Below are 13991 nucleotides of genomic sequence, written 5' to 3'. Positions count from 1 at the left end.
CGCCGCTCTCGCGAACCGAGTGGCGAGTCAGGCGAGTGTCGGAGTCGGTTGACGTTTCGCCCCGTGAGAAACCCGTTGTTGAGTCTGCGCGTGTGTGCGGCTGCGGCGTGCGCTCGGTATGCGGGCATTGCGGGCATTGCGGGCAGCCCCGTTGGCTGGCTGGCTGGCTCTGGCTGGTTAGTCGGTCGGTTGGTTGCTTGCTTGGCTGGTTGTTGGTTCAGGCCTATCCTCTTCTCACGTGCGTGCGTATCTCCCGCGCGCGCATCTCTCGAGTCCACCGAGTGCGTTTTACGTTTGCGCGCGCATATGTGTGTGTGTGTGTGTGAGATGTGAGTTTGAAAATTTGAAAAGAGACGTGTGCGCGAGTGCTGCCTGCGGATAGCCGCGAAAAGAAAAGAAAGCGAGAAGAGAAGCTCTGTCGCAAAGAGAAGTCGGATAAGGATTTTTCTATCTTTTCACGAAGGATTTCACGAAGGTGTGATCTCGCCTTCTTTCTTCTTCGTCGTCGTCGTCGTCGTCGTCGAAAACGACAGTATAGCCTGTTGGAATATGGCACGAGGTGAGTTAGCTGCCCGCCTGGTTTCGCTTACCAGGGACGGCTCCGAGCCCTTTCGCTGCTCCTCTCTTTCTTCCTCCTTCACCTCTATCTGTTTGAAGCTACTATCTCTTTCCCGAGACAGCGCACGTTTTCGATTCCTTTCGCCAAATTACCGCGAATAGACGCGCGGAAATCTCTCGCTCTTTCTCTTTCTCCGTTTCGCTCGCTCCGCTCTTCGTCTCGCAGCTCGCAGCTCGCAGCGTGTCTCGAGACTCGAGCTCCTCATCTCGGCATACCGAAACCGGTATAATTTCGTGAGTCCAGACTTCTGTACCGTATAAATGCACGAACATGAATTCCGGTCTAGGTCTACATTTTTTCCCTTTTCTTTTTCTCTTTTCTTTTTCCTTTACTGGATGATCTGTCACGCATCTTTCCGCATTCGTCAGGCTGAAATGTCACAAACGTCTCCCGGCCGTTCCATGAACGTGAGAGAACGCAAAAACGTTCCGTTAGCGCGCGAACACACACGTGACAGAGTCTCGCGTATCATTGCGTCTTTTCTGGCCTTTTGTGCGCGGACAGGGGAGCCGCTTTTTGTGCGTCAATCAATTCTTATTGAGAAATTTATTAATGGATGTTCCGTTAGTGCGTACGCTCGAATAATGAAAAGCGCGACGCGACGTTCGCGTCGAAATCGTATCGTTCGATTGCGGCCTCTCAATTTTCAATTCTCATTCGATTTATAATCAAATGAAGAATAAAAAATCGTTTTATTCTTATAAAGTTTAATATACACTAATAAGAAACTGTGGAATAACTCTCATTAATCTTTTTTTTTTATTATTATACTGTTATAACTTATCACATATTAAATGTGTTCGTTTAAAAGTACAGTATTGAAATAGATGCGTCTCGCCTACTTTTTCAATATTGACACTGATCGTGTTAATCTTCATTTCATTCGGAGGCAAAATTCGGTGTAGATACAGTTATTCTTTTGATCAATAGTAATTGATTTTCACGATCAAATCAATGGCCCAGTTTAGAACGTCATAATATATTAAAAGCATTCTATTTCTGGTGAAAGATCGCCAAGCTGTGAAAAATCTGATGGTCGATATACTCACGTAGCGTACTGATATAAATTCGACGGTACATTTTACATCGATAAGATTCGATAATTTAGAAACGGTGCAATAGCTGCTATTGAAAGTCTTTCCTTGGCGCAGACATTATTTAGAATAACAGGAAAATAAGCAGGAATTATTGCCGGAATGTCGCAAATTTATATGTCATTTAAAAAATCAACTAGACTTTCGATTGTAGAACTTTACTATCTCGTGCCATGGCAGAAAAGTCGCGACATCGCGATCTACAACTACTTTCAGCCGACCAAGTTTAATAAGATAGCGTGCTGTCAGCCCTACGTAATTCACGAAATAAAGAAAGAAGAAGAAAAAAAGGAACGTAATAATGAGGTCACGAACGAGATTAGTCTGTGCCTTACGTCATCGCCGTAAAAGTTCACGTCGTTTCGGTCGTTTCGTATCCCCGCCTAACGTTGCTTACACGACCTATTTTTTTTCCGATCGAACAAACACGCGCGTGTCTCCACCACGTGGTCTATCTCCCTCCATTATCGTTATTATCGTTATTAGACTAACAGGCCGTTCATTTATCTTGCAACGCGCTACATTCTGAAGATGTTACGTGTATATCGTAAAGTCAGTTCGGAAGCGAAAATGGCTTTTGATCACGTTTCACGACATTCCATCGACGAATTCCTGTTGCATCGATCCTAACAAGTCAGACGGATGCATTGTCAGGGAATCGAGCCCCGATGACGAGAATATAACACGAAGGTTCTGGTATTCAAGGTCGCATGTTTATTAAGATTCGTGTCGAGACGGGTTTACGGATTTGTCCTTTACAGGAGGACAATCCGCTGGCATAGCTGGTGAACATTAAAATTAAGTTAGAAAATAGCAACGAGAATCGAATTTAAATATGAAACTCTTTGAAATTCGTTTGGCCGTTACACTCGCCAGTACCGACAATGATGCACGCGTGTTTAATCGCGATAAGGTACAATCTGCAGATCCGCGGCAGGTGTGTTGTACCAACGGCAGGAATGCATTCCCGAGGACATTCGAGGGCTCTTTTTCTCCTTGGATACAAATATTTATTCTTCCTTCACATATAGAGCTTCTGTTTTCCATTCGTCCTCTCTGCGTAATTGTTGTAATTTAAATAAATGTTTTAAACGTCATGCTATATTTTAAACATACATTAAATATTTTAATTGCAGTTTAATATTTAAAACATGCGTTTAAAAAAAAATTTAACACAAAGTTTGTAGAATAAAAATATTAATCTAGTCACACTTTTTCATTCTAGCATGTCTACGTTAATAAAATTTATTTATTCAAAACATAAAAGAGCATCATTATACGATATACATAAAATATTATAAACATAAATAAGACAAAAAAATACAGCTGAAATAAAATAAGTAGAAATTAATGAAAAATAAATTTATTACACCAAACGTTGACAATGCTGACGTCTCTGGAAATCTGTCAGTTTCGAATTTTTAAATACGTGGCGTTCGCAAATTGACATTCTCACGTTCATAAAGATGATCCCTCGTAAATGTGTGGTACTGTAACACGATATTTTGTCCTAAGCTTGTCGATCAGTCCGCGAAGGTATCCTGCGAGGAGGAGGAGGAAGAAACACTGGTGTCCTGTTCAGTCGCGATCCGATTTGTGGGATCAGCTTTTTTAGTTCTCCATTCAGGAATATGAGACGCGCGCGTTTCGGCTTTAATACCCGCACACGTTCTGGCTTGCTTGCTTCCTCCACTCTGGAGTTCTGGAGGCTCCACTCTGCGGAGAACGTCAAACCCCTGAGATTTTCCCCGCAAAGTGGCAGCGTGTGGCATCGTATTCACGTGTTAACCGCAACGACTCGTTTCCACGTCTCTTGGCTGATGGTATCGACGGCGACGATAATTCCATCCTCTCGTGTAAATCACATATTAACACACTTTGCAAGCAGGATCGCGTGTACGCACGAAACGAACAAGAATCGTGCGTAAAGCCGACAATTACGAGCAACATTTTGCGCTGGCTTCCAAACGATTTTGAGGGAATATAATATTTAATATAGGGTAAACTTGGGTATGATGGCCATAGTTTTTTAAAATGCAAAAAAACATACATTTATTCTTGTCACTTTTTAACAATATTTGGGATATTACTTTCACTGAAGCTTAAATTAAGTAACAAGTACTATCGAAATTAAAGAGAAAATACTTAACAGAACTTTAATTTTATCAAAATATTACAAAGTATGCATTAGCCACGTTATCTGATTTTTAGGGAAAAGATGGCCATGCTATTAAGAAAAATAGCCATAGTATTTATAAATAAAAGTATTAGTGAAAATAAAAGTATTAATTATAGGTCACTTTGCAATTTACGTACTTTTATTGCGTATGTAATGTTGATTATGGCAGCTTAACTGTAATTTATTAGACATTATAACAGTTTTGCAGACACGTGCAAAACTTTGCAGATAGCCGAAAGAAAAAATATCAGATAATATTTATAATATTGTTATTTTGAACACATTGTACTCATATGAACTACTGTAAATATTGATTATCTTTAAGAATGACTATAAAAATGCACTATTTATCAATTATTGGAGAAATTATGGCCTATGGCCATAATACTCTAGTTTACCTTAATATACAAATCAATAAAAATATAATAGATGAATGCAAATTTCAAGTAAATACAACTTTAGTCGGAAAGCAATAAAGAACAGTCTTGCAAGAATTTTTGTTCCTGAGAATTTAGATAAAGAACCTACCTACCTTTCTCTTATAGTTACAATTTATTCTATATACGTACAATTATAATTAGTTGCGTAAATTTTGCGTTTTGTGTCTTTTTTTTTGTTAAACGAAAAAAATAACACGAACTACTCCCGCCAGGATATTTGTGTTGTAACACATTTTAAACGTTGGCGTGAGGCCAAATTGCGCGCGGCTTTAAGCCGCACCATGGAATTATTCTCTCGGCGTGTGCGGTCGCACGGTATGTCGTTTTGCAATTTTCTCTCCTTTCCCACAATTCTTCTTTGCGTTCTCTCTTTACCTTTGCCCGATCCTGGCCGGCGCTCTCCTCCTCGCTCGTACTTTCTCATCTCCCGAAGCAGCCGCATTGTTCGAGAGACGAGAACGGATTCGCGATCTTCTTCTCTAATAAAGCTAGAACTGGCTCTACTAATGTCAATTGACGCTAATGCAGTTAATTAAATTCTCCATCACTGTCCACTGCAATTAGTAGTACGAAAAAACTTGAATAGAGATTAAATTATAGAAGAAATTACAAGAATCGACGATAATGTGATATCTTGCGAACACACATGCAATTTTCTCGATTTTATTTTAAATATTTTTATACGTAGAGAGTACGAGAATAATTCTTATTTATTTTCGACTCTAAAGCGTAAGAAATTAATAATTTCGCAACATTTTCGTCGAGGAGATTCTACGATTTCAACTTTGGGGGAATCATATAATATAATTAATGAAACTTAAAAAAACGTCTAAAAGTTTTGAAACCATCCGACTAATCTTCCGAGTTTGATCTTCCGAGATTATCGGATAAGCAAAATTAAAAACGATACGTGCGGTAGTTGTACGTGTCTAATGAAACAGGTGAATGTCTGCCGGTTTTTATGTGTACACCGCTCGTTTCGAGCTACCTCGTGCACCGAAATTCCTCAACGGTTTCCGCCTCGCCCTTCGTATCCCGAGGAATGACATGCCGTTCATTCGCGATCCACTGCGTAGTCTATCAGAGGCTCTCCGCTCGCGTACCTGCTTCTCCACCTGTTTTCTCGAGAGCAGCACGACTGCCTCGCCGGGCAGGTAACAACGAACCCGGATCGCTCTCCGCTACGTGCGATTCCGCGAAACAGCGACGGATAGAGCAAAACCGTCACGGACACCGACGTTGGTCCAGTATAGAGAGGGCAGAGAGTAAAAAGGAGGAAGGAAGGAAGATAGAAGAAGAGGAGCTCGTTGAGACGCAGAGTGACTCTCTGTAAATGATTGAGAGCGCTCGTCGAGCGTTTCTTGTGTGCCATAATGCAAGCAAGAGCGATCGCGGCCATCATCAGAGAGGGACAGAGAGAGAGAGAGAGAGGGGGGGGGAGGGAGAAGAAGAAGACAGAGAGGAGCCGGCCATAGATAGGCAAGACAGAGAAAGTCAGGTACGCGGAGAAACGACGCGGCATCGGGAAGTAAGGAGAGAGAAACGAGGAGCAGGGGGGGAGGGGACCGTTGCGGGACCCTAGCCGCGTCCATTCAGCCAGGCACCTGCCACGTTAAATTCAGTGGGCCCTGGTGGGCCCGGGCGGCGAGCGCGTACGTGTATATGCCCGTGTTCGAGAGTTGGTTCGCATCTGAAAGAGCGAAGAGAGGAGAGTATACGCACAGGGCGGAAGGGTACGAGAGTATACGGTGGATGAAGGAGCGTGGAAAGGGGATGAGAGGCGAAATGAGAGGGAAGAGGTCGGACCCACGGTCGTGTCGAAGAAGGAAGGAGGAAGAAGAAGAGAAGCCCCTTAGGTACATCTCTCTTACATCACTGGCATCACTGCGCTCTTGCGTCGCGTCGTTCCTCTAACACTAACCATAGCGGCGGCTCAACGGAAAAGAAAAAAAAAGAAGAGATAGCATAAATCTTTCTAACCCTTTCAACTCTTCTCTCTCTAACCCTTCCATTCGCTTGTTATATAGGGCCCCTTTGCGCTCGTTATTCGAACACTCTCCTTCTCTTGTCGGTGTGAGGCCTCTTATCTCCTTTTCCTCGTACCTTCCCCCCTTCTCTCTCTCTCTCTCTCCCCCCTCCCCTTCTTCTCTTTTCCTTTCCGTTCCCTTGCATTCGCTACATCGATCCCTTCAACCGCCCTTTCTCCCCTTACATCCCTTTGTCCTCTTCCCCCGAAGTTGCAGGCATGCAGAACCAACTGTACCTTGCAACTGTTATCTAGGCAACGACCTTGCCTTCTCCTCTCTTTTTCTCTCTCTCTCTCTTCTCTTTCTCTCTTTCTTGCCCTCTCGTCGCCACGTCGAGGCCCGACTCCACGACCGGACCTCGGTGTGCTTGGTGTACGTACACTGGCGCGAGGCGCAAGTTCATCGGTCCGCGGTCGGAAAATCATTGACCTTGCTGTGGATCTAGCCGTACTGATCTGCCTCCCTCACTCTTCCCCTGATGGCTATTTGCGCCAATTGCCCATTACGTTAAAATGAAAACATTCAAAGTGTTGCTCTACACTCTAGCGTTAATCCACGATGCTGTACGACAGTATTCAACGATTGTTCATGACGACTCGAAAATGATGGACTGAAACGCTTTTGTTTTTATAACGTATGTACACAGCATGTAATAAAGGATATCATTGCATATTAAAATTGGTACGCTTTATATATGTATGTATGCAACATATTATACTGGCTACAATTCTGTTTTAATTTGTACAAATAAATAACAAAAAAAAATATATATTTTTTTTTAATATTGAAAGATATGTTCAAGAAACACTTACTTTCGATTTTGCATTTGGTCTTTTAAGACAAGAATCTTCTTCGTAACGTTCATGATAATTCCAACAGGTTTGGCGCTCTGCCTTTAAAGGACAACGGAAATAAATTTCGGGAACGATGGCGCGTTACGAGCATATATATTTATGGTGCCCCCCTCGCGCGTCGGTAACTTAAAGTACTCGGCCTGCACGAGATACATGGTCATTAGGTGTTTTCAAAGGAACCTGTCCGTAAAGGCCAAATTCCATCGGTTCTCCAATCTGAAATATTAGACATCGCCTCATGGATTGCGTTATAACGTTATGGCGACACGTCTTCCGGGAATCACACCGCTGTATGCTAGAGATCATTAACGCAACTTCGCGAGTCTTGCATTCACGGGTACCAAATGGCCTGTGAATATATCATATACTTTTAGGTCTAAAGACGAAAATTAGACGTAAAAGACAAAGTACAAATATATATCACCGATTTAAAAAGAAAACACTTATTCATTATATTGAGAGTATATACATTCGCATTTGCAAATTTCCAAATTATTTATCTATTATACTCTCAATATAATGAATAAGTGTTTTCTTTTTAAATCAGTGATATATTTGTACTTTGTCTTTTATGTCTAATTTATATGCATTCGATCCTAATTCGTGTTAAATCGAAAGAATTATGAATATTCATCTAAAGAATTGATTTAACTCTTTAGACGACGGGGATTTGTTGTTGATATCTTTTAAAATCTCTTCCTGTGAGTAACATTTGTTAATAATTAAATTATTTTTTATTGTACTCTTTGCCTTTTAAATGCCTGACACTGTTTCAACATTACTATACTATTTCCTCGTCTTATAAAGGACGAATGTACTTCATAATTCAAATGGATATCGAGATATCGTTCAGAGAATAAATTCCGTTGTATCGTCTAATAACTGATGATGGAAGTTTGAAAATAATTTGCAAGCGTTAAATAAATTGCGTCGCGGTGCAATTAAAGCGGCTATAGTTTGAATATACATTAAGTAGGATAAAAGTACGTGCGTATTCAACCGTCGGAGGGATTTATTTATCTCTTAAATATCGATCGTTGATATGGGCGTGATATAGCCAGAAGAGCCGGTTGTCGGTCGCGAACGTCGACGGGAAATAAAAAGGAGAAAAACGAAGCCACAACCACGATGGAAGATGACGAAGTCGTGAAATTGGATAAGAGCGATGTAGGACTTCGGTCGTAGCCGGGGAAACCTCACATTCACACGTAATCCCATAATTTCGTTGACCGCGCCGCCATGAGCACTGAAACAATATCTGTAAATGGAACGCGGAGAGAGAAAATACGGAATTATATTTAATTAATATAATTAAAATCCTATCCTTCTAGAAAATATTTAATATTTTAAAAGAAAGTATATATTTTTGTACATATATATGTATATATTTTTTTTAATGTATGAAATTAATTCTTAATTGAGCCTTTGAGAATTAGTTTAGCTTCTGAGAGATTCAACTCTTTCACGGAAAGAACAGTTTTGCTGAAGTATCTAAAAATTTAGATATCTGAAAATAATTTTGTTAGGTTATCACACTAATAATTACTTAATTATTTTTAACGTTCAAAATTATTTTCAGATTTATCTAAATTTGCAGATATTTTAGCAAAATTTTTTCAAACAGTAGCATTGATCACATTTTTTTGCTTAGTCGCGTATTTTTGCTAATGTATAATAAATCTCTACTAAAATATTGATTTAAGATAGAATTTGATATAAGATTAATAACTGCTTGGCTTGACTCGTCGTTGAAAGTTGAAAAGCGCCTGTAATTTACAATATAAAATAATAAATTTGCAAATAATCAATGCGATGCGATATAAGCGAACATCATCCATTCTGGTTAAAGATTCTCACTATCTGAGTGAAACCTTGGGAATGACGGTAATGATGTCAATGGCATCGTGCTGATAATATCCTAGTTGCTACTAATAAGCAACTTCCTCAAACCGTGTTTCTCTCTGTTTCCATGCAAATTACGCGGCCATAAATAAACGCACGATGCATAGAGTCGGAGAACTTAAATACACCCTGTGTATTAGTCTAGCGATTCGCGCGGCTAGAATCCGTACGTCGTTTTCACTTTACAATCGCGAACAACGTCTGTACCGATTATCTCGATGTGTCCGCCGATTAATTCTTCGACGACGAATAAATAATCAATTCACTAAACAAGTGTGCACGTCGATTAATATGACATTCACTACAGTTTTGAATTATACAAGACTAATGATAGACATTTTCTTAATCAAAGAGTCAGATAACAAAAATAAAAGGCAAGTAAGCGTAACTGGAAAATTGAATAAGTTATTATTAATAAGAATAAAATAATTGAGTTAAGTTGAGCATTGGTTTGTTCTTCGAGAAGTATATATTTGTCAAAGATAGATAAATTTAAAGACGTTAAAGCAACAGCATATAAAAATTGGAATTTAAACGGAACTGAAAGGGGTAAAAATATAAATTCGAATATCTGACGTATTACGTTATTTTGCATTTCCCTGCAAATTCGCTGCAGAACCTTTTACCGAATTCGGTGGACATTACGAGCGTTCTCCGTGAACTGCATTTTACCGGAATCTCGCTCATCACGCGCACAGATATCGATGTGGCGATGCACTTTCTGCCGTGAACGGCAGGCTGGATGTCCGGAATGCGAGCGGAACCCGTTTCTATGAGTCAAGCCTGACTATTGACAACGGAAAGAGAAAGAGAGACGGCGAAAGAAAGAGACAGAGATGCCCGCGGCCCACGATAGCCGATCTTGCGGTTCTGGATCGTAGCACGCGATCCAGTGTATCGTGCGGTTGGCAAAGGATAAGAGAGAGAGGAGAGGAATTTGCGGGATCGAATCATGTTACGCCACAAAGATTGCTTTCGATAAAGACTCAGGGTACCGTGACGACGAGAGAGACGAGATGCACGTAGGACCACATTTAACGTGTAATTGGTAATGAACGACGAATAATACTGATTTTATACATATATGGGCAGAAATGTTTTTTTTTTTTACAACTAGGATAGCACGCGCTCGGCCTTTTATTAGGTGTTAAACTTAACTCCTACCGTTTTTCGTCTCCAAAATTGATTTGTTTCGAAGGGAAATACCTTAATCAAAGTATTATTAATAAAGTATTATTAATTAGTAATAAAGTAGAAAATGAAGGAAATTACTTGAATTAAGGTATTCATTCATCTTCCCTTCGAAACAAATCAATTTTGGAGACGAAAAACGGCAGGAATTAAGTTTAACACCTAATACATTCTATGTCTGCGGAGCGCGGAAGAAAGTGATTAATCGTCACGTAAATTTGAGTTAGAACAAAGCGAAGAAAGCTTCCAAGTAGATTTGAAGATAACGCAACAATGAGAGCAATGGAAAATTCAACGAAAAATAATTTTGCATCTTAATTTTGTTACTTCGTAGAAATTCTGTTAAAAGTAAAAAGTGTCTGAACGAATACGAGAAATTTACTTACTTTAAATGCTTACTTTAAATCATGATGATGTATTCTGGACTTCATTTATTGACATTCTTTAACGACCTGAATCTGTGTACGCCTGCTCGAATTACTTCTCTACGAAGAATTTTTGAAACCTCTTAAAATAAGACAGAATAAATACGTAACTTCGAAACAGTTTTCGTAATGTATAATGTATAATAAGCTTCTCGATTGGAAATTAATGTTGAATTTTTGACAAGTGACCGAAATATACAACGTCGATCTAGCACCGCGAAAAGATGCGGGAAGCAAGCGAATCGATCGTGTTTCCTTGACATTCCCGTTTCGGAAAACAATTGTTCCGTTCTCCAGATATTTCGGAGTTGTTTGCGTGACATAGGAAATACTAAAACATTTTTTATGCAAACAGGATGGAAATGAAATCCACATCGTAAACATGTTTTTACGACATATGTCGGCATTGCGGTGCCAAGTTACAATCGAGTTCATCGATCCGGAATGACAGTTCTTTATGGCTTTCAGCAATAACATATTCAATAAAGTATGCATACCGGCCATTTAATCGTTGCGTCAGCGTCGCATGAAATGGATATGAAGTTTATTCTTTTTTTCAGGTTGATATTTATTTAATTTAATACATATTGACACGTGAAGAGGAAGTTACAATCATTATCTTGATGAAATGTGACGATTGAATTTGAAATTAAAATTTTAATAATATAAAAGTGAAAGAATCTTAATTGTGGAACGTCAGTTTGAAAGATAAATTATTTACTGAAATTGTCATCAAAATTATTTATTATATTTAATTATGTAACCTTCGATGTACATTAATTTAAGAATTATTTCCGCATGGTGATATTCTAATTAATAGAATTATCTCTCAAAATACACAGGAGAATTTCTAATTGTAATTACATTCTAGATGACTCTATGCCGTTAGGTAAGCGCAGAGACGAGTTCGCGTGACCCGCTCGTGCCGAGTGAGAGGAAATGTATGAACAACGTGCTCCTCCCTCTCCCTCTGGGAGAGGCTGTGTACGCGGTCGTAGAAAGTGATAATAATACAAGTACAGGGTAAATGAAGTATCGATGCGATTGTCCCACGTGAAGCATTGACATCGCTAGATCAACCAGTTTTCTGTCACAATTCGTTTATCTCGCGCGATTGCAGACAATTTGTCTTTGGATTCTTCACGATCAGATATTACGCCTCTCAACCACACGCCACTTCGCGATGCGACTTTTCCGCGAGTGCAGCCGTGTGCTCGCTGCTAAAGGTCATCGTCTGCCCGCTAAGTGTTACGCGTACCACCACGATCTTTCTAATTACGCTGCTGCGTCCTCGCCGCGAAGCTCCCAATCCTCTACATGCGTCCGTTGCACTGAGCACATTTTGCTTGAGATCTGTACGGAATGTTCAAAATTTTACACGAATATTTTTTTCAGTAATAGAATGGATTTTACAGATTACACTGCAAATTCGAGCGTTTAAAAAGTGACTTCAATATATGTGTTATTTAGTTTTCTGTGTAAGAATGACACTATATTATGTGTTTAAATACATAAATCCACATTTCTATGCAATACAATATTTAAACATTGTAACTACGATTGTGCAATTTTCGCAATAGTTAACAAGATATTCATTACAAAAAATTGCAAAATATTAGTCTTGAATAATTTTTTACTCAAATACTATCAACTTTACAGAAAAACTGCAAGAGATAAAAATTATTTATTTTCTTCTTGTAAAGTTCTGAAAATTTTTTCAGAATTTTTTAATACCGTATTTTCTCATATTGATAAAAATAAGAAAATGCAGTACTAAAAAGTTGATAAAAAATTCTGAAAAAATTCTCAAAACTTTATGAGTAGAAAATAAATAATTTTTGTCTCTTGCAGTTTTTCTGTAAAGTTGATAGTATTTGAGTAAAAAATTATTCAAGACTATTATTTTGCCATTTTTAGTAATTGATATCTTGTTAACTATTGCGAAAATTGCAAAATGGTAGAGAACTTTTCGACTCAGTTTAGTTCGCTCTATCTACACAAAAGTGATTAGCAAAAAGGGTCGGGACACCCTGTATATACAAAGAAAAGTGATCTAAATCAAGAAAATTACATCTTGAAAAGATACACTCACGGTTTGCTCGAAATCGTGAACAAATTGGAATTACAAAACAAACGTTAAGTGTCGAGGAGCTTTTACGCTTTGATTGAGAAACGCTTGCAAAAACCACGACTATAATTTCGATTCCTTTTCACGTTACATTCTGTGTTAGTAGCGACGGTCGCGCTTTAAAGCGCTCCGTCACGATGCGACTGGCATGCAGTCCGTTAAAACGAAGCTATTCTCTTCTCGTTTGTATTTGAGAGATGTGTCACCTACTTTACTTCTTGCTGTAATATATAACAATCCATTTACAATTTCCATTCAATTGATGCTTTTAAGCTAACAATATGAGTGGTCGTGTACTTGTACATACCTACTTTCTTATCAAAGCTGTGCAAAATTTTTTAAATTTTATCCTGTTTGAAAAAGAATTCACCGCATATGACCAATCGTTTACATATTTCGGCTTGCACGAAGCTCACAGGTATCGAGGAAGGAAGAGAGACGTCCGTTTTCTTCGTTGTTGGTCAGGATATAGATTATACCCCGTATCTATCCTTCTTTTTACGGTCCGACTATTCCGACCGACAGCTGAGAGTGAACAGTCAGTCCATTAATTATTTTCTCCGACCTGTTGCAGAGGCACCGCCGGCACCATCTCGGAAGCCATGCCGGCTGACGAGTTCGTGCGTATCCAACGAGAAGACGGTGGTAGAAAACCGAGCTTGCAGCCGCCTTAACGCACTGATCGACTGATTGCGTCGTCGTTGATAAAGAAAGAGAAAGAGAAAGACGAAGGCCTTTCGCAGATCGACCTGATCATGCCCTTAGCGAACTCGCTCCATTGCCCGTTGTCGTCGTATAGTTCCACGCTGTGAACCCGATATGTGAGAGTCGCCGCCGCCGTCTGGTGGATGCCATCGCCATGGTGGAGCAACTGGTGTGCAGCAATTCGCTGAGTCCGGGAACGTAACGTTAAAACGAGCCTCAGGTTCATGCATATTCCTTCTATCTTTAAGGAACTAATTGCAATCGGGACAAACGAAAGGTAGCACCTGCCTTTACGTATTTGGAATAAAGAAGGCCCGAATTTAAAGAGCGATTTATTTTACTACGAGTTTCAAGAAAGCAAAAATGAAATTAGAAATCGATGAATTGCACATTAATTCACGGTAGACTTAGTGTAGCTTCGAAGTTT

General features: G+C 39.6%; 1 protein-coding gene across 1 annotated transcript; it reads left to right on the top strand.

Annotated features, from left to right (window-relative positions):
* The first annotated feature begins 118 nt into the window (after nt 1–118).
* On the top strand, nt 119–13586 carry LOC108763569 (uncharacterized). The gene is made up of 3 exons (XM_018511316.1): nt 119–176; nt 367–559; nt 13434–13586. Exons 1-3 carry the CDS (start codon nt 119–121, stop codon nt 13531–13533), a joined length of 351 nt encoding a protein of 116 aa, XP_018366818.1. The 3' UTR covers nt 13534–13586.
* Nucleotides 13587–13991: the final 405 nt, after the last annotated feature.

Source organism: Trachymyrmex cornetzi, unplaced genomic scaffold (assembly GCF_001594075.2).
Source record: "Trachymyrmex cornetzi isolate Tcor2-1 unplaced genomic scaffold, Tcor1.1 scaffold37, whole genome shotgun sequence".
Lineage (NCBI taxonomy): Eukaryota > Metazoa > Arthropoda > Insecta > Hymenoptera > Formicidae > Trachymyrmex > Trachymyrmex cornetzi.
This window is presented reverse-complemented; position numbering and strand designations above follow the sequence as displayed.

Coding starts and splice junctions, on each gene's coding strand:
- LOC108763569 (XM_018511316.1), top strand. CDS start 119: ATGCGGGCATTGCGGGCATTGCGGGCAGCCCCGTTGGCTGGCTGGCTG. Junction 177..366: donor TGGCTGGCTGGCTCTGGCTG/GTTAGTCGGTCG, acceptor CGTGTGCGCGAG/TGCTGCCTGCGGATAGCCGC. Junction 560..13,433: donor CTGTTGGAATATGGCACGAG/GTGAGTTAGCTG, acceptor GACCTGTTGCAG/AGGCACCGCCGGCACCATCT.